Below are 21,228 nucleotides of genomic sequence, written 5' to 3' on the forward strand. Positions count from 1 at the left end.
AAGAAAACTAAACTTAAATAATGTATATGGATGACTGAAAACAAACCTGTAATCATCTATTTTGTGATTCCTGGTTGTGAGGTAATCAACGTTCAGTGGTGCTCAAAAAATAATGAACCCCACCAGAAAATGAACGTATTTTAAGTGTTCAAGTTCTGCCATGTTGTGAATTATCGAAGTCAGGGGTGATGAAATATTACATTCAACATGAAGTCTTCATCCAACACTTGGCATGAAGAAGTGCACTTTGTGGTGGGGTTCACACACTTTTGAGCAGAGTTATATACATGTATGTGTGTGAGTATCTTTGCATCAATAGCTTTGCAATTGTTGTACATGTAGGTGCATGATCCATCATTTATATATCTGCAATTATTTGTTGCAAACATTCAAGTCTTGTTATTTTACCTATAAGGTATTGTGCATCATTTCCTTGAGAGTAGCAAGCAGCCTTGGTGTTCTTACGATATTTCTAGTGTGTGGGTGAGAAATTTCTCATCACATCTCATGGTGTTTATACAAACTGAGATAGAAGATTATTGACGACTTATATTCAAATTCTTGTGATCAGCTGTAAATTACATAGATGTCCATTGATACATATTTTGATTCATTGTGGATTGCTCTGCAAAGCACCATGATATATGTATACTGTGGGGTGAAGTACTCCTCCACTTGACAAATGCTCAAAGTACAGAATCCATTCTTCACCAACCCAAGTCCTGATGGTAAAATCTCTCTCGTCACTAGTCAAATTGATAAAGAAATTTAAGTCAGGGATTTATCCATTGATGATCTCTCTCATCATAATCAGAAATGTATTCATCTGAGTACATGACCCTCACTTCCTGATCTATCACGATCAACCCCTAAAACTATTTGTTTTCAGCGTAAATCACATTCCCCCCCCCCCCATCGCCCCAAGCTCAAACTCAGGCTTACGGTTCATCATTATTAACCATCTCAATTTTGTCTTGAAATTTGCAGGCAACCCACATCTCTTCGCTGCCCATTGAGGTTCTGCTCTACATCTTCCGTTGGGTTGTGACCTCTCGCCTTGACCTGCGATCTCTGGAGCAACTTTCCAAGGTGTGTCGAGGTTTCTATGTATGCTCTAGGGATAGTGAGATATGGAGGAAGGCATGTGTGAGGTTAGTATTGAAACCCTACTTTTGATCTTTTGTAGCCAGTGCTTCCTCTGTCACTGCTACATGTATGTTTCTGTTGGTCTTGCTGTTAGGAGGACAGTATGGTATGTGTTATGCTTCTGCTACTACTGCTGTTCTGTATTAAACTACTTATACTGTTGCTAAGCAACTGCTAGTGCTAAATACATCTTGTCTGTTGTTGCTATTTCTACATTTGAACACCGTTCTTGATAAGAATTATGTTGGACAAGATATCGTATTGTAATGAATTCAGTCTATAGGACAGATGGGTTTTATTTTTTGTTTTTGCCTAAATAAAGTAATTTTAGTGCAGTATCACTTTTATGATACAGAAATATTTCAATATAATTAAACAACTGCATCACTGTTCTAGGATAAATATCCTTCTGGCATGTCAGTGGTTTTTTTTTGGGGGAGTGGTCATTTGGAAACAAAACTGGAATACCCTTGTTGAGCATTTTTCATGTTGGATTGTATCTGTAACTGATGTCCCTAGGGGAGTTGTCCTCTTACAACATTTACATGTTTTGTCTCCTTTTTTGTTCAAGAATGTGGGGGAAGAAGTCGTATCTGATGAAGGAGTACGTCTCGTGGCGTGACATGTTCATCCATCGTGCCCATCCCCACTTCAATGGTGTTTACATCAGTCGAGTCACCTACATCAGACAGGGGGAACCGAGCATGGATGTGTTCTATAAACCATGGCATCTGGTGGAATATCATCGATTTCTCAGGGTCTTTCCCGATGGTAAGTTGACTCCATGTACAGTTATCCTAGTAGTAGAAGTTGTCAAAGTGGTAGGGGTAATGGTGATGATGATGGTAGTGGTAGTGATTCCATGCAGCTGGTGGCACCTTTGGGTCGAGTTGTTTGCCCCATCAATCTGTGGCTGACGACAGGCCTGCATAGGACTGCTTGTATGTGAAAATTATGTATTCACAAGGTTGTCTGGGTATGACTGAGAAGATGTGCACCATCCTGTGCTATCTCAATGGAAGGAGAGACTTTCTAGATCATTTGTTTCTCACCTGTATAGCAGAGTGAGACTTTAGGTGCCTTTCTGGTGGCGGAAGCGGTGTCTCCAACTTTGAAATCATACCAAAGCTCAGTTTTTGAAATGTCACATTAACTTAAAAAGTATTAGGACCCATTTCATTTAACTTGGACACTAGGGTAATCATCTGGCATGAGTTACACGTCACATGATCAAGGTTAAAGTTCATCTAGGGGTCAGCTTTGACCCCTGTTGTATCAATGCTCATTTCAAGGCTAAGATTTTTTATTTTCACATTAATTTTGAAATTTAAATTTTTTAATAAAAATTATTGACAAGTATCGGCAAATGGATGAATGTAATTTCAAAATAACATGATTTTTTGGGCCATTTAATAACAGGTATTCAGGTAATAAACATAAGTGTTTATCTCTATCTGGTACCATTCTTATTTATTTTTAAATCTTTTCCACCTTTATTTGCTACATGAGGAATCATTGGGGGAGGGGGTGGTGCAGTCACTCCCTGCTGCCCCTGTAGTGCAGCCCTGTTGTGTATGATACATATTTTCCATAAACCATAGCATATTCAAGTGTTCTAGGGGGGATTGGGCTTAATGGGAAAATGGGTAATCTATGTTTTTTTAAACCTAGTAACAGCCTTTCCCTGGCCTAAAAATAGCCATGAGGCATGCATTCATCTTTGTCACAAAGGTATGCATGACATGTGTAATTAGCTAGCTATCAGGCCATTGTCTGACCTAGCAACAATCATGAATCATGCTTTCATCGAGGTTTTAGAGTCCCACCATTATTAGACAAATTCCAGAAGGTGATGCACATGTTCTTTATTCTGCATTTGCTTGAGTACTTTTGAGTAGACAGACCCTTATGAATAAAAGAGTATCAATCATTGAATTTTTTAAGAAAACCAGACTGAGAGAGTAGCTTGTTTTCAGTTAAGCTATTATAAGCTTAATATTTGAATACCTTTTGTTAATGGTGTACTTATGTAACAAATTTGTAATTTGTATTGATAAATGCATGATAGAAGATTCTCTGCCTATTGGATGATAGCATGAAAGGCTATTGTCAAACATCGTGTTTATGCATGAGATTTGGGAAGTGCAATCATGACGTGGTGGTTTCTTCATCAACTGTAAAAAGTTTTCTTATCATTTGCTGGAGTATATAAGACTGGCTTTGCTTGCTCATAGACTGGAGGCAGTGAGCAAGCAAGGCCAGTGTACAGAGACACATGTAACAGACCATGTGGCTAGTCATGTGATGATGATGTCACTACATGATGATGTGACCACATTTACATAACAATAAACATGCACAACACAAGACTGTACAACATACCATAACCCCCATCTAACATTTATGCTGTATGCTGGCCTTGTTTATTATCTATTTATGTCAGCCTTTTTTCCGCTGACATGAATAGGTGATTGCTAGTGGGCTGCGTTTTCAACTCAAAAGCAATTTAATCAAAGATTCCAGTATGCAGTGGATGTTGAGATAGGATTTATTTGCATTATTTCAGTCAGGGTTTTTCTTTCATTAACAAATCTGATTATATCAGCAAAGGTTAAGTTTATATCATGAAAATCAGAAAGGCTAATAATTTATTTTATTATTTATTATTACACAACTCAATATTTTTACCCAAGCTTTTATTTCATTATTATAAATTTAATGAAACTGGGTTTCTTTCGGGTCAAAGGTGGAGAAAACTATAAATATTAATTTTCTTTGAACAAAATTATTCATCTTGTTTTCAAAATCAGCAAATAATGCAAGCGAGAATGGGCAGAGGCATTGTCTACATTTAGGCCCGTAAACAGCTCCAAGTCACTTTTCAGACTGACTGTGAAATATAATGAAATATCTGAGGATTTGGGATTTAAGAATTTTTAAATGCATTGAGCAGCAAGCCTTCTTGAAATATAAAAATAGGAGCTTAAGTAAATCCAAAATTTTTTTTCCCTTAATATTGGATAGGATTGATAAATTAATTCTAAAATGGGAGTGTTTGGTAATATGATTGCTACTAGTAATAGTAATTGTATCAAACCAACTGAACTATTTTTACTTTAAATACAGCAACATCAAATAGGTTTTAATCAGGTGGCCTCATTTACCCCATCTTGATGGGACAAATACGGCCACCCGACAAAATATTCATGGCTCATTAATATGCAAATTAGGCTTATCATTTCTAATGGATAATTTTGATCTACTCTAAATCTACTAATAGACCTCTAATCATGTTTCTACTCCTACATGTACAAAAAATTCTATGTTAGTGTATATATGCACACCCCTAAATTCGGTCTTAATTCGTAAGTTGTCACACTCTTTTTTTATAAGTGGTTGGTGATTGAGTTTTGTCTTTTTGTTTGTGCTTTTGAAGGTACCATCATGATGGTAAGCTCATCGGAAGATCCTCAAAGTGTTGTGAGTAAGATGCATAAGAACTATCCCATGTCTGGTCGAATGTTAGGACAGTACTTCATTGATGGAAACATAGTAAGTAATCATAGTTTTAATTTCATTTTAGGTTGTTCAATATACATGTACAGCAAATAAACTAACTTGAGATTTTGTGAATTACATTCTTTTCTCATTCAAAGAATACCCCCCCTCATTTCAATATAATGCACAAATAAAATCAAATAAATGTTTATATTTCAATTTTGAAAGGACCGCTATAGTCAATTCTTGCTACTTTGAAGTCATATAATCTTTTTATTGTATATACTCATCCATGATACATATTTTTAGTGTTATAGATTGAAAAAAATGATTCAATTATGATTAATCCATCTATATATGTACCTACTATCTATCTATCTATCCCTTCTCCCAATGTAGTTGTCAGCTGTCCTTGACAAGGAGAAGGTCAAGGAGATTGATACGGGCCGGCGTTACATGCGACATCGCAATGCACAGCAGAACCTACCGGATTCAGAGCAGACTTTTGAGTTGGTGAGGATTACTTACATATGACCTGGTATTGTGAGTGAGACAAAATAGATATCAATTGTGATTAGACACTAGGGGGCAGCTAACTTCATCTTGCAAAATATCTTTCAGATTTTTTTGTTGATAAGAATGAAAAACCAGTAGGAAGTAATTCCTTGAAAAGCTGTGTGCGCTATGAACGCCTAGCTTAGCCGGGTAATATAGGAGCGCCTTGAGCACCTAACAAGGTGGATATGTGCGCAATATAAATACCCTATATTATTATTATTATTATTAAATAAAATTTGTCAGATAACTGATTGACATATATTTTTCATTATAATGTTCTCAAACAAGCAAACTTAACTTCATCATTGCTCCAACAGGTCAATTTGATCGAAGTGGATCTTGGTATAAACTACCATTCGTTTGCTAAATCAAGACTTCTTAAGATTGACCCCCCCTCGACAAATTTCGTCACTACGCCGTTGCGCGAAACCTTTTGACCGCGTCGCTCGAAACCTTTTGACCGCGTCGCTCACTGACTTTTTTACTTTCAAGTCTTGCGCATCTTTTGAGACAAAATTTGCGATGCCCGGGTACGCAGTTCTGAAAATTACTCATATCAGACCAAAAATTGCTCAAAAACGTGACTCCGTGTAATGCAAATTGTGTTTTTTAACCCAAAATCATAAATGTATGATTATTTATACTTTTGTTGGATTAAATAGATTTATTTTATGCTATTTATGATTGCAAAAGGGTCCCCGTCAAAGTTCATCGGAAAAAAAAAATGTTTTAAAAAACAAAGAAATACATAAGAATTTAAAAAACAATAGAATATGTATAAGAAATTGGTTGTATTTTTGCAATTTGAATGTAGATATTTGTTAAAAATGTAAAAATTGATACTCTCACCAAAAATTAGCATTCTAATGGCTATATAAGTTGAGTTAAAGTCAAAAACATGTACACAAAAAACAAATTTAGGGCAAATTCCATACACTTTAATATTTGCATAATTAAAAAAAATATAAAAATTAATTTTTTGAAAATTTTACTACTCAGTCTTGTAATTTGTATCCCGCTCTATGCGTGTGCAAATTTTCGCGGCGATCGTGCAATCAGTGGCCGAGATTAGTGGTCCCCCTATATACTGGTCTGAAATAGCCCAGTTAAGAAAGGGTTAAGCATGTTCCAGTTCGTCCTAATTCCACGCTTTTCTAAAATGTTTTTCTTACTCTGTTATCTGTCCTATAGGAGCTTAATATCACTAGCAAAGATGCTCGTCTTAATTTCAGTTTCTTCAAAGATTTGTATTTCTTACTTTGTTATGTCTTACAGGAGCTGAATATTACTAGCTATGGTCGGAGACCAAACATGAAGTTAGAATGGAAGCGGTATGCTTGTCGCACTCTATACAGGTAAAGTGTATGAAGCTAGAAATGGTATTGTAATGGCTTACGTGTATTCAACATTTTATCCTCCACAGATCCTACCCGACATAGACCCCTTACAATTTGCCTATCAACCGTGTAAATCTGTTAATGATGCCGTGATTTTGCTTACTTGATAGCTCAGCATGTTGACGAACTGGGTTGTTATGTTCGTACTACGTTAGTTGATTTCTCATCGGCTTTTAACACAATCCAACCCCACCTCCTGATGAATAAGCTTATCACTTTGAATGTTCAACCCTCATTAATTCTTTGGCTGCACAATTTTCTGACAGGTAGAATTTAAAGAGTGAAACTACAGGATGTCTTCTCCAATTATGTAAATACTAACACAGGGTAGCCCCAGGGTAGCGTATTGTCAGCTCCTTTGTTCATCATATACACAAATGACTGCATTTCATCTAATGAAAATGTCACTTTTGTTAAATATGCTGACGATACGGCTATTGTTGGTAAGATTCGTGGTAACGATGAACGCAGATATCGAGAGGAGTTACCTGTGTTTGAGCAATGGTGTCACAAAAATTTCTTAGAATTGAACACAACCAAAGCAAAAGAGACGATTGTTGATTTTCGTGTAAACAAAGTTCAAATAAACCCAATCAATCTAAAGGGAGAAGTTATAGAGAGAGTCAACAGTTTTAAGTACCTGGGCACAGTCATTGACCAAGAGCTATCGTGGAAAGACCAATGTCAGTCTCTGTATACAAGGGCACAGCAACGGATGTACTTTCTTAGAAAAATGAACTCATTCCATGTTGATAGGGTAATTCTGAAACTATTCTATAAATCCGTAATTGAAAGTGTCATGCTCTTCAGTTGTGTTGTTTGGTTCGGTGGGTGCAGGAAAGATGACCTCAAGAAATTACCGAAAATAGCAAATTATGCTGGCAAGATAATTGGCGAAGTGACAAATCTGACAAATGAATGCAATAATATGATCTTGAAACATGTCTCACAGATAATACAAAATGATCACCCTCTACACCCATGTTATACTCTCATGCGCTCAGGCAAACGGTACTGGTCAATGAAAGCACGTACCTCACGCTTTCTCAACTCCTTTGTTCCGCTCTCTATCCGAAAATACAATGATCTACAGTGAAAAAGCCCATATCTTGTCACTTCGCCAGTCATCTGTACTTCAACCAGTCAACAAATCTTTAAGTGATTATACATGTAATATAATAATATAATAATGTAACAATATAATAACTGAAATAATGACATAAATGGTGTGTATATTGTATATTAATGTGCAGTTATAATCTATGTAAATAATGTAAGTGCAGTATAATCTATGTAAATAATGTATGTATTTTTTGTAATGCCAACATAGCGAATTTCCATTGAGGACAATAAATTAATGAATCTGATCTGAATCATTTAAATTCAGAATTTGAATTAGATGCACACTGTAGTTAGTATTCAAATTTATTTCTTATATGATAAAAACATAATACTTTGAGGAGGTCTGACCTCCAACTTCATTACAACTGTGCAGAGTAAGTCATTATCTTTAGATTATGTTCATGAATTAGGTCAATAAGTATAGAGTGAAAGTGGGGTTATATGGTAAATTCATTAAAAAAAAAGATTTTGGGCAGAGCTTTTAAAAGAAGGAACACGTATAAGAGAATCTGTGCAAATATTTGTGAAAACTAAAGAAATACAGATTTTACAGTCTTTTACATTTTCTTGCTCAGTTTGATTTATATTTATTTTTAATTTTCTTTTGATTTAGGTCAACTGGGAATGAGAACATCACAGAGTTTGATATGACTCACCAGTTCTATCCGTTCTACTTCTCTCGTGTGAAGAGCTATGCAACGACTGCTGAAACCCTCCTCTAGACTAGCTCCCCTTCGTGTATCAGGTGACCACTGAGTCAGGTGATCAGTCACATGTTGCAGTCACATCACAGTGTGGCTATACAGAGCTCATATGTTCCTTTTACCTTGTCAATGCTTTTTGTACTAGTGTTTTGTCAAATTATGTTTTGTACTGTTAAGTTATTCAGGAAATGGAATCTGAATAATTCTCTTTACTAAGCATATGAAAAGATTGGTCCTGCAGCATTTTTTTCCATAAGACATTAACTCACAAAGGTAGCTTAACTTTAAACCATGGGTTAAATTGTATCATATCAAATAGTTTTATTATAACCCATGGAATAACTTTTACACCCCGACGTTAATATCAGTGATTTTAAAATGTTGGAGAAGTTGACTCAAGGGCTAAAATATGCCACATGGAGTCAACCAGTGTGTTGCCTCGACCCACCTCTTAAGGCAAATTTTATCACCATTTTGTTCAATTTAATCATATGACATCTAGATAGATCCTTGTCATTTGATTGGCTGTTTGATGTCAATCATTCTACAATGGTGTTATCTTTGTGAAATTTTGGATCCATACAATTTTTTCTATTGCAAGAGCGCACTGAGACCGCAGGCACCACAAGTAAAAACTCTTTGTGTTCGCAGCATGCGTCTTGTATGTACACGACAGTCAACAGACCGAGCTTGCACTACATAAGCTTACTTTGCATCAAAATCCATGAATTTCAAATAAAAAGGGATATATTTTTAGGTGTCATATAAATAAAATAATGAATGTTATTTTCATTTGAGCAATGGACAGAATACTTAATTCAGTGAAAGATGAAATGAATGATCCATTCAACTTGGCTACGCTTCATTAAATTGATCATTTCATCTTTCACCTCATGAAGTATTCTGTCCATTGCACTCATAAACATTCATTTGTATCCAAAGATAACCCCCTCCCCATGTCAAGTTGGCCCATACAGTGAGTTCTGTAAGTTTCTTGTTTCACAATAATTTGTTGGTTAGGATTAGAGACACAGGCCTACTTAAAAGTCAAGTCCACCCCAGAGAAATGTTGATTTGAATAAAAAGAGAAATATTAATCAAGCATTATGTTGAAAATTTCATCAAAATCGGATGTAAAATAAGAAAGTTATGACACTTTAAAGTTTTGCTTATTTTTGACAAAATAGTGATATGCACAACTCAATTGAGAAAGTCGATGATGCCTCTCACTCACTATTTCTTTTTTATTGTTTGGATTATACAATATTTCATTTTTTATAGATTTGACAATAAGGACCAACTTGACTGAAACATATAGTATTAACAATGCTCATTCCACATGTTCAGGGAGGAATTAATCGTTGTTTCACTTGACAATGAGGAGAAAAATGGAATATTCCCCATTTCATATAATACAAAAGAAATAGTGAGTGGATGATGTCATCAGTCTCCTCATTTGCATACCCACCAGGATGTGCATATAACTGTTTTGTAAAATTAAGCAAAACTTTAAAATGTCATAACTTTCTTATTTTACATCTAATTTTGATGAAATTTTTAGTGTTATGCTTGTTAGATTTTTCTCTTTTTATTCAAATCAACTTTTTTTTGGGGTGGACTTGTCCTTTAACCCTTTGAACACTGAATTATTAGGGGCGGTGGTGACCCATACCCTGAATTATTTGCACATATCGACCACATTGACAAAATCCCATGATTCGAGACCCAACGGTATCTTCCCCCGCTAGTACCCGGACCGAGCCGGCTGAAGTTGTTTACCTTCTCGTAGAACTAGTCTACAAACAGAAATATCAACTTTAGTGTCTGTTTTGGGCTCAAAATCACTGTTTTCACCAAAGTCAGATATATCAATTGCTTCCTCATAGTAAACACATGACTCGCCGCGTATTACACCATGTATTACCGCAGAAAAGTGGCATATTTGGGCCATTTTTTATGCTAAATCCTTCCGAAATCATTGCAAATCTTGACTGAAATTATCGACTAAATATTCCTACACGTACTAGAAAGATGACGTCATTTTAAAAGATCACCTGACATTTAGAATCCATGTTTTTGAAGTCACATGGCCCTATCCGGCCTATCAGGTATATGCGCGTTTACTGAATCCGGCCTATCGGGTTCAAAGGGTTAAATTTCATATTGGCTTAATGTGGATTTTTCATATTAGGAATTATTGCAGGAGCTTAGCTATATGTTGACATTTAATTCTCTTGTTGCCAGCACCTAAGCCTTGTTTCAGAAATCTTATGATGATATTCTACCTTTATATAGCCCTTAATACACTAAGATGTTTTTAAATGTTCTACAGATATAAAGGTACCCCCCCCTCCTTGTTACAGATTTTTGCATACCCACAAATGATCTTTGCACTTTCTCCACTCCCTGGTGAGCACTCCATCAAGAGCGACCAAGCTTGAAATACTAAATTGGTTTTTGGTTCCTGCCGAGTAGTATTTCACACCTGGGTGGAGAGTGTGTTTTATTTTGCTTTTGTATAATATATTGATGATCATCTACAAGCTCAGCTAAAAAAAAAGATATGTTATTCCTATCATGTCAAACCAATGTTTTGAATCCTTTATTTAACTCATTTTGATGTGATTTTAAGAATACACTCAAATATTGTAACATATTCAAAGATTATTATATTGTGATAAAACATTTATTTTTTAATGACAAAAGGTCAAAAGTTGAAATATACCTAGTAAATCATATTTACACATGCAGCACTTTTTGTAAATCAAAGTAGGTGCCTTTCAATATTGCAAACTGGACACTTTTGAGCAATTAATATTGTAACAATTTAATTTACAGGCAAGTGATTTATGAGTAATATTGCTAAATAGATTTATGCATAGAGTACACTGTATTTTCAAAGTTTCCAGTTTTCAATCATAATTAGTGATAATGGTTAATTATATTTTAATCATCATTACATGTACATTTGTATGAGATTATCGGTAAATATGAAGTCACTATTTGGATGCAGCATTATCTTTAAAACTATAATTATGTGTATATGATATTTTCTACTTATTCTGCCAAGTTTTTTTTTTTTTTCAAAAAGGTTTATGCTGCATGCTATTTTGTTGACCCCATAGAATCCTGTACTTGCCTTATCAAAGAAGGATTATATTAATATGGCATCAATTCCAGTATTAAGTTTGAATTCATTGTTTCATTGTCACTTTTTCATCATGCATCTATGAAGTTTTGTTCATATTTTAACCAAGAGTGTTATCTTGAAGAACTATTTTTAGACTAGATATTTAGTGTTCACTACCCTCCGCCCCTGAAACTTAAAGACCCTTAACATAGGCATGCTAAAGTGTGGACACATGACCGACAAAAATGTACCCTATTCTTGCTGATGAGAGATGTTATTTCAATAATATGAATTTATTTCAGTACTTGTAGATTTGAATAGATTTGTTGTGTTTTAAAATATGGTTGATATACTTTGTTTTTATTTTAGCCTTTCTTCAGTCAGGAGTTCAATATTTTTTGTGTATTGAGACTAAGGCAACCAAAGAATGATAAATTACAACATAATTGAAATCCCATGTTTTCTTAAATCTCTACTACATAAATCGAAACCATGTCTTTGTGCAGTACAGGGGAAAAAAGCCCTTGTAAACAGTGGAAGGTAGTTTAAATATTTACTGTATTAACTTTATTCATCCCTTTTTTTTGTCTCACCTGCATAGCAGAGTGAGACTATAGGCGCCGCTTTTCCGACGGCGGCGGCGGCGGCGGCGACGGCGGCGTCAACACCAAATCTTAACCTGAGGTTAAGTTTTTGAAATGACAGCATAACTTAGAAAGTATATGGACCTAGTTCATGAAACTTGGCCATAAGGTTAATCAAGTATTACTGAACATCCTGCCTGAGTTTCATGTCACATGACCAAGGTCAAAGGTCATTTAGGGTCAATGAACTTAGACCATGTTGGGGGAATCAACACCAAATCTTAACCTGAGGTTAAGTTTTTGAAATGACAGCATAACTTAGAAAGTATATGGACCTAGTTCATGAAACTTGGCCATAAGGTTAATCAAGTATTACTGAACATCCTGCCTGAGTTTCATGTCACATGACCAAGGTCAAAGGTCATTTAGGGTCAATGAACTTAGACCATGTTGGGGGAATCAACACCAAATCTTAACCTGAGGTTAAGTTTTTGAAATGACAGCATAACTTAGAAAGTATATGGACCTAGTTCATGAAACTTGGCCATAAGGTTAATCAAGTATTACTGAACATCCTGCCTGAGTTTCATGTCACATGACCAAGGTCAAAGGTCATTTAGGGTCAATGAACTTTGGCCGAATTGGGGGTATCTGTTGAATTACCATCATAACATAATAGTAATCAAGTATTACTGAACATCCTGTGCAAGTTTCAGGTCACATGATCAAGGTCAAAGGTCATGTAAGGTCAAAGAACTTTGGCCACGTTGGGGGTATTTGTTGAATTGCCATCATATCTCTATAAGTGTATTGGTCTAATTCATAAAACGTGGAAATACGAGTAACCAAGTATCACTGAACATCTTGTGCGAGTTATAGTAGTTTTCAAAATCAGCACTGCTGCTATATTGAATCGCGTGATGCAGGTGAGACGGCCAGAGGCATTCCACTTGTTTTCTATGCTGTCTCTCTGCATCTTTAGATTTTAATTCTTTCACTGTAGCCCACTCTCCACATCTTACTCCTATTAAGTGGTGTTTCAGAGAAGATTCATTATAGATTTGATGGTTGATCCATCCAAATATATATTTTGAAATGTGTAAATACAAATATGTAATTTTTTTTTTCTTCACACTTCAGAAATATTGAAATTATGCCAGACACATGTTAATATCTATATTGAAATTATGCCAGACACATGTTAATATCTACTATGTATTTAATTTCATTATCAAACATATCAACATAGAGCTTTTATTTACATTTGTTTGCATAATCACTTTACACATGTGTAACCTTTATCCCAACATATACATTTTGTTACAGGAGCAAGATTTAGCTTTCAACGGCATGTATGCACATTCTTTAGCCTTTTTGTCTATAATTTTGCTGATAAATGATTACTTCATATGTATATAAATTGAAATTAAATAATATCAACAATTTATTTTGTTTATCTTTGTCAGTACTTGTTGGGCATTATCTCTATTTTCCATATACACACACAAATATTATTCCAAAATGGTCCCAAAGTATAAAAACTAAAATATGTATTTTGTACCGTACAACATTTACTAGGCACATTGGAAGTTCTTTAGTTTGTATATACTGGCAAGAGTTGTGGCTTGGTGTTTAAAACAATACTTTTAAATGGAAGACATTGAAATATGGGCTTACAGAATATAGCTACCATATTGGGATATATTATATACAACCAGGCATTATTACATAAAGCCACTTGATGTCTCCACTCAAGTACATGTAGTTTCATTGACATAATTCTGGAAACATAGATACAAAATTTGTACAAACAGTGATGATTCCAAGTGAGAGGAGTGGTTTTCACGGTACAAAATTCCTTGCCCACTTTCCAATAGATATGAGTAATATCTGCTGACGAAAGGGGTTTAGGTATTCCTATATATACACTTCATTTAATTTGTTTCTAGATTAAGTTAACTACATCCATGAGAATTCAAAGATTTTTGAAAAGTCAGGGTGATTGGTTGCAAAACCCTTTTACAAGATAGGTCCTGTTGAAAAATATGGGACATTGACAGAAAAGGCCACAAGCATGAGTCTATGACAGATCCCGTAAATTCCCAGCACGACTTACAAGTTTATGACACATCCTGTACAAAGAGAATTGACAACTGATTTGAAAAGCTGTTTGTCCTTCAGGGCTTTGATCTAGGCCTGTCCAAGCAAATACATTTAACAGAGCACCAGTCTCCCAACAACACTTCTTCAGCAAATGTACAAGCACAAGTGTCTTATCTAAATACAGGTCAATGATAAAACAGCTATAAGAACTGACTGACTGACAAGTCGGGAGTTATTTGTGCAATTTCATTGCATTTTCATCTATTTAGTATGGAAATAAATGTTATTGACTACAAAATTTGAAGCAAATAGCACCGCTGTTAAATATTCAGTATATAACCCAAAATTTCCAAGAGAAAAATCCTGTCTTGCAAAGATGATATCAAAACAATTTCTATTCCCTTCTCTTTTTTATCTACATTGTTACAGATAGTCAACAAGTTCAGTACGTATTCTTTATGTGTGAACTTTCTGTAAGTTTATTTTTCAGGCCTCGAGTCTGACAGCTTTCAAGCATTTGGTCCATAGATGTAGATATGAATTTAGTATTCAGTTTATCCACGACCTTGACTAAATCATGGGGACCCTACGCCTACGTTGGTAGCACAAGAGACGGCAGACTCTCCGGAGCAGTAGCCGATGCTATCGTTGTCATCAATCGCCATCGTGTTCGTTATGATCTGTTTCGGTAGAAAGATAAATGAACTATATATTTGTTATATTGATTTGGTCTCGGGTTGAAACAAAGTTACACTTTTATTTGAATATATTTAGCTGCGCCTAGGCAGGGCTTTTTTTACGCAATACTACGTACACAACAATTTTCTTAACTAAATAAATCAATTTATAGTAATATCGTGGAATAGATGATTGTTATGATTTTGGGTTTTCACATCATTCTTCATATTTGTTCTCTGATAATTTGATTAATTTTATATATAAAACCACTTCTCAAGCATTAAATTGGACCAAACTTTCAGGATAGAATCTTTGTATTTTTATATAGCTTTCAAATATGTTATTATTAAGTCAAGAAAATAACAGTCATTTCAAATTTTCAGAAGAATCAATAAAAAGATAGCAATATTCCAAAATAAGATTTTTTTTTTATCATAATTTAAAATGGCTTCATACTGAGTTTTGCTTTCTCTCATGCTACATCTTTAGGGCAATAACTCTTGCAGATTGTAATATATCCTGGGCTAATATGGTTGATAACAATACTACAATTCCAGTATTATGTACATATTATATGTGGGACCTTCCAGTTAATGATTTGTCTTTGATCTCTTTTTTTATATTTAAATATTGTATAGCTCTCAAATTGTCATGGCTTGAGAAGTCAAATAGGCAAATGGGGTCACTCATACAAAAGTATTCTGATTTTAGATAATTGCCCGATGATTTATTCCCTATGAGCTAAGAAACTTTGAGAAAGGCAAAGCGATGCTTGGTCAGTAGTTTTCAAGTAGGGGCTTACCTTCTTAATCTTGGCTTTCTTGAGATCACCTCTGAGTCTAAGGATGGCTTTGAGCTGTCTCCTCGTCAACTCTGGGTGTTTCATTACAAGACTCTGTAAGAAATTGATATAAAGTATCAACATTTAGTTGCCATTCATACAATGATATTATATAAAACAAATACAAAGAAAATACAGCATAACATCACTGAAATTGCAATCGAAACAGAACTGCATTTATCCACGATTGTCCATGTAATGAAATTTTGATTGATTTTGGATGGTCACTTTCATATGATTAGTTTGTTTTCACATCTTACCAAAGAAAAAGAAAAAAGATATCACAAGGAAGAACAGACTATTCTGGGGATACATACATTGTACTTGAAGAGAGTGAGAGGGAGAGAGAGAGTAATTGTACAATAAACAATTATGCTGGCATTAAGTCATGTAAGAGATAGAAGTGGTTAGTGCCTTTGGCCTGTATTCTGAATCCGGGTTTAACTGAAACCATGGGCCAAGTCTGGGTTAAAAATCTAAGAAATTAAAAGATAAAACTTGCTCAAAAGAGGAAGACTACTGTTAACCCTTAGCGCGCAATCTTGCACATTCCTACACATAAATATTACAATTGTAATAATTAGTTCTCTCCTCTACATACATATTAGGGAAGATTATACATTACAATAGTTCTTGGATAACATCTCTATAACAATTATAAGTATAAATGGTGCAATGTAGAAATCTTGATTCAAAGAAAATAATATTGAAACAGTTGTCATTATTATCCCCCCCCCAAAATTAATTCAGCGTGCAAAGAGTTAAACAGCAGTATGAGCGAAGGCTTGTGAAATGGAAATAATCTCTCACCGTTACTTCCAGTACAATTGTTTGCTTGTCACTCAGGTGGATAACTTCAGCCATCTGTCTCAACATGTTGAAGATGGATATGTGGACCTTTAATGACAAGAAAGAAAAATCATTATGATGAAGCATTCTACATAATACCAAAATATTAATATTAAATATATACATTTTCATGAATAATTACGATGGCCCCTTGATCTATCAATCAACATGAATAGTATGTATTTGATTATCTGTTTAATTACAAAACTACAATCAATTTCATTGTTATGGATACCATTTGAAAAAAGCACCATTTTGTTACACAAAATATTTCAAATTTCTGCAGATCAACATTCCATCAGTCAGGAATAATGCTGAATCCCTTGAAAATCAATACTGATTCCCTCAAATCAATTAATATGTCCTCCCCGAGCAATCCCTGACATAGCAACGTACCTCTGCTTCTCTCTGGAGTGAAGCTAGCGTATTCTCAATCTGATCACACTCCCACATGATCTGCTCAGCAACGTTCTGCCTCTCTTTGGAATTCTTACATGTGATGCACACAGTCCTACAAGTAGATGAAACAACAATTGATAATAATCTACAGTCCTCATGTTGTACGACACATTTAGCCTCTTTTCCTTTGGCAACGGCTGTGAATCAAAATGTGACATCTACAATCATGATGATCAAACATTCTAAAAGCATCAATGCTTTCTTGATCGTGCCATTGAAAGCATTCCTTTAAGCAAGACCCAGAGATCTTTTCATAAATATTCTTAAAAGCAACATTACTTTTTAGAGGGTATCCTTAAAAAATATATCTATGTAAGAACATTTTGAAGGCAGGTCTTCTCATGGATTCTCTCAAGTCATTTTGTTTCCTGATCATATTCTTGAATTTATCTTTTTCAAGACAAAGTTTATAAAAGATATTCTTAAATAATCATTGCTTTTCAGGGTTATTTAAAAAACATTCTTGTTTTTACATTCATTTGTAAGGCACAGTTCTTGTCAATGTTATTACTTTTTAAGGGTTTTCTTTAAGAGATTCATGTTTGGACAATCATTTTTAAGGCAGAGTTGTTGTCAGTACTAAAACATTGTTTTTGAGGAGATATTTTTGAAAAAATTCTTTTAGCATGATGATATTTTTTAGGGCATTGTACTCGATAAGAAATTGGTTCTCACCTTCGACTGAAGCTCTTGGTGTATTCCTGTAGCATGTACTGTTCAATCTTCTCCCTCCATTCGCCAGTGAACTGTCTCCGAAGATGAAACGTGTATGACGTAATGGTGTCACATACCTCACCAATACATGATGTGCCATTCTGAACAAACCTATTTATGAAGAGAATGAGGAAAACATTATTGTGAATCTAGTCAGTTAAACTCTTCTTACTTGATAAATGGATTATATAGTCTTCTTTTGTTGTGGGTTCTAACCCCCCCCCCCCCAACCAATGAAAAAATACTAACCTTTATCAGAGGTTTTCAGACTTACTAAACCATATTTTAAAAGAAATACATGACCTAAAATTCAAGTCAGTTGACCTAAATTGATTTTAAAAAAATATATATTTTATCATCTGCAGGGCATTTGCTTTTATTTTTCAAATTGTCAATAGATGTTACCTGACCATATTTTATTATTGATAGTTAATATTGCTCAAATTTATTTATAGCACTTTTTTTTATCAATATTGAAGGACAATATTTAACAACAATGACAGTTTGATTCGAAATGGTTAATCATTCCCAATCAGTTGTACTTACCATTGTTTTGTGCCGACCAATTTCAGGAGAGGCTTTATCTCGGCAAAGAGATCATTCATGAATTTGTCAAAGCTTTAGAGATAAAAAAAAGGGGTAAAATTAAAGTTAATAAAGCTTCTGATGTGATAAAGAGATCGATTCACACTCGTGGAATTGAAAAAGATTAATCATTATTCCCATTAATTAATTAAGCAAAATAGATTGGATAGACAGGAAAGTAGATATATGATTACTTTAACCCCACATAATAAAAGCAATGCACTTTGATGTATATTATAGTCACAGTCAAAGCAGGTATGGGAATTACCATTTAAAACAGTGTAAATGGAAATCCAGCCATTTAATGGAAAGTTGTTTTTAAAGGAAAATGAAAAAAAAGTTTGAACAAAAATCGGACAATTATGAATTTGGAAGAGTTAGAATAGACATTGCATAGATCGAGACATTATTATAGAAAGCAATATGATACATTCAAAATTGACATTTATCAATATAATTACCATTCTTTGGCTAGTCTTCTCATCATATTTAGTGAGTATGTGAAATCATCCTCGTCTTCATCTGTCTGTTTGGGATTCTTCTTCTCCCCCTGGGGGCGCTGTTGATTGAAGAGCTGCGAATGCTCAATGATGGTATCAAAGTTATTCAATGCTGCTACCTGTATGGACGAATGCCAATAGGAATAATTTAAATAATCAATAAATGAATGAATAAATAACTAAAAATACATGAAGATAATTATATAAAAAACAAATATACCAATAATAAAAAATGAATACATTTATGAATAGATAAAATGAATATACATGTATAGATTGAGAGATAAAATAATAGCATTATACAGATGTAGAAATTTCCAAAGAAAAATCATATTTATGACTTGTCCCATTAAAACTAAAATAATCATGGAAAATGTTTCATAATTAACCCATTGTGTGCCACTGCTGAAAAGGGTCATATTTAAAAAAAAAGAAATATCGAATGGAATGTAAAGGAATCTAACAAGATACTATATAAATTGAAGATTGTGAATTAAATTCGTTCATGGTAATTGTTGCTTTGTTGATGAAAAAAAAAAAGAGAACGGTAGGTCCTTAATTCAAGGAATTAAGCAATATTTCTATCTTGTTGCAGGTACAGAATCTAGTAGCAAATATGGTCAAGTAGGTTTTCATTCAAACTGATTCTGTCAACTTCTGCTTCTATGTCGGAGAATATATTCATGAAAACATTGTATATTCAGGGAAAAAAGGTGGATAATTTTTTTGTACCGAGAATTGCACGTAGAACTTTGGTTTATTTAGCTGACTTCGCTTCTCCTCTGCTGCCGTGGTCGACAGGTGCGGCTCCACCGTTTTTCTTATCTTCTTCACCAGCTGGGCCGACTTGGGCGATGGCTGCGGCGATGATGGGGGCGTGGTTGACACCGATCTTGTCGGAATGTAGACCTTCACGGCCGCTACAGGTATATAGGAGAGCAAAAATAAGAGTTACGGGCATTTCGAAATAAGAACATATAAAAACCTGTAGATTTCATAATGTCTATTTTCGTTTAGGCAAGAAATATCATTTTAGAAGCGTCAGACTATATTTGCCGGGAGTTGACGCCACTCCTATTAAATTTCTAAATCCGCATCATATACAGATGTCAAAATTCTCGTTAAAATACTGACGTCTGTTGTGGAATTGTTGTTTATAACTTCAACAATGATGTCCGACTTGTGTTAAAATCGTTGAACCATTGGAAAAATGCAATTGAATCATTCACATAAACATAAAAAGGAACAGAGATGACAGCCAGACAAAACTTTATGGGATATTACAAAATTAAATGTTTAAAGGTCCTTGCATATTTGTGAGAACTTCATTCAGAAGACCATGGTTCAGTGATATTCAACAATTGGCTTATGGCATGTGTGAGTGTCATCAAAATTAAAGAATTTGCCGTGGTATATAATACTTTGGGATTTTCGGATGACTGATCACCTGTATAGCTGTAGACAATCGTGCATGGGTTTAAACAAAGTTCGTAAAAATACAGAGGAACTATACTGCTTATGGCCTTGTTCAGATAATACTATGATCAGATCACAACTTCCCTCTGACTATATAATTGACAGGGAATATTTTCACAATCAGTATGCAATGCTATAAATCTGTTGAATTGCAGAATTTCACATGATATTCTACGAAGTAAACAAGTCATAAACAGGATGGGGAGCACTACTTTTATGTCTTGAAACCATGCTGTATTGTCGTGTGCCAAATTATTGCAGTAATCATACCAACGAAATCGAAATGGCTTGGAAGTTTATAAGCTAGTCGGCTATATATTGTTGATGTAACCGAGACATTACTTTATTTGATTATCAAACATGTCAAAATGAAAACGGCTGCTGTTTCTTGATGGTTGACCTGAAGTCATGTTCTCACTCTGTATTCACAAAATACATGTATAAGGTAATTAATATCTACCAAAACATTCTTACAAAATTAAAGTAACAATTTTAGTATGGAAATAAATCTAAATTTCGTTTTGAAAAAAAAAATACACCTATTGATGAAATATATTTCAAATCAAAGAAAACTTTAATCGTTCAACAAAGGCAGACTGGATGATACTTTATGTAAAACAGTGATATTTACTGACAAAAATCTGAAAATTAGTTAATAAAAAATATCAAAACAAAAACACGTACCTGCATAGTGCTGTACAATGTTCCTGACTTCATCAAGACAATAGCCCAATAAAGCTTTGTATGTTCCTGTACTTATCTCACGGGCAACATCCAACTAGAAAAAAAAAACATTTTAAAGGAGATGCTGAATAATATTCTATAAAAATCACACAATGAATGATGTAGGATGTATTTATCATTATTTTATCTACTGATTTATA

The 21,228-nt window shown here is 34.4% G+C and overlaps 2 protein-coding genes across 3 annotated transcripts in view; one reads left to right on the forward strand and one right to left on the reverse strand.

Annotated features, from left to right (window-relative positions):
• The window catches only part of LOC129263791 (F-box only protein 9-like), a 26,706-nt gene extending 13,120 nt beyond the window's left edge, over positions 1–13,586 (forward strand). Inside the window, exons 7-12 of one of the 2 annotated variants that reach the window (XM_064096991.1) lie at positions 988–1,151; positions 1,718–1,917; positions 4,583–4,698; positions 5,044–5,157; positions 6,478–6,557; positions 8,335–13,586. In XM_064096991.1, the coding sequence (XP_063953061.1) occupies positions 988–1,151; positions 1,718–1,917; positions 4,583–4,698; positions 5,044–5,157; positions 6,478–6,557; positions 8,335–8,443 (783 nt within the window). In that variant the 3' untranslated portion in view covers positions 8,444–13,586. The remainder of the gene's footprint in view (positions 1–987; positions 1,152–1,717; positions 1,918–4,582; positions 4,699–5,043; positions 5,158–6,477; positions 6,558–8,334) is intronic. The other variant, XM_064096986.1, reaches the window with a different exon arrangement.
• The window catches only part of LOC129262551 (exocyst complex component 3-like), a 20,297-nt gene continuing 12,175 nt past the window's right edge, over positions 13,107–21,228 (reverse strand). The window contains exons 11-19 of the mRNA XM_064096975.1: positions 21,029–21,122; positions 19,601–19,788; positions 18,830–18,987; positions 18,330–18,401; positions 17,745–17,894; positions 17,007–17,121; positions 16,572–16,658; positions 15,723–15,815; positions 13,107–14,922 (exon numbers count right to left, since the gene is read on the reverse strand). Of these exons, the coding sequence (XP_063953045.1) occupies positions 14,818–14,922; positions 15,723–15,815; positions 16,572–16,658; positions 17,007–17,121; positions 17,745–17,894; positions 18,330–18,401; positions 18,830–18,987; positions 19,601–19,788; positions 21,029–21,122 (1,062 nt within the window). The 3' untranslated portion in view covers positions 13,107–14,817. The remainder of the gene's footprint in view (positions 14,923–15,722; positions 15,816–16,571; positions 16,659–17,006; positions 17,122–17,744; positions 17,895–18,329; positions 18,402–18,829; positions 18,988–19,600; positions 19,789–21,028; positions 21,123–21,228) is intronic.

The sequence above is a fragment of the Lytechinus pictus genome, chromosome 1 (assembly GCF_037042905.1).
Source record: "Lytechinus pictus isolate F3 Inbred chromosome 1, Lp3.0, whole genome shotgun sequence".
In the NCBI taxonomy this organism is placed as follows: domain Eukaryota; kingdom Metazoa; phylum Echinodermata; class Echinoidea; order Temnopleuroida; family Toxopneustidae; genus Lytechinus; species Lytechinus pictus.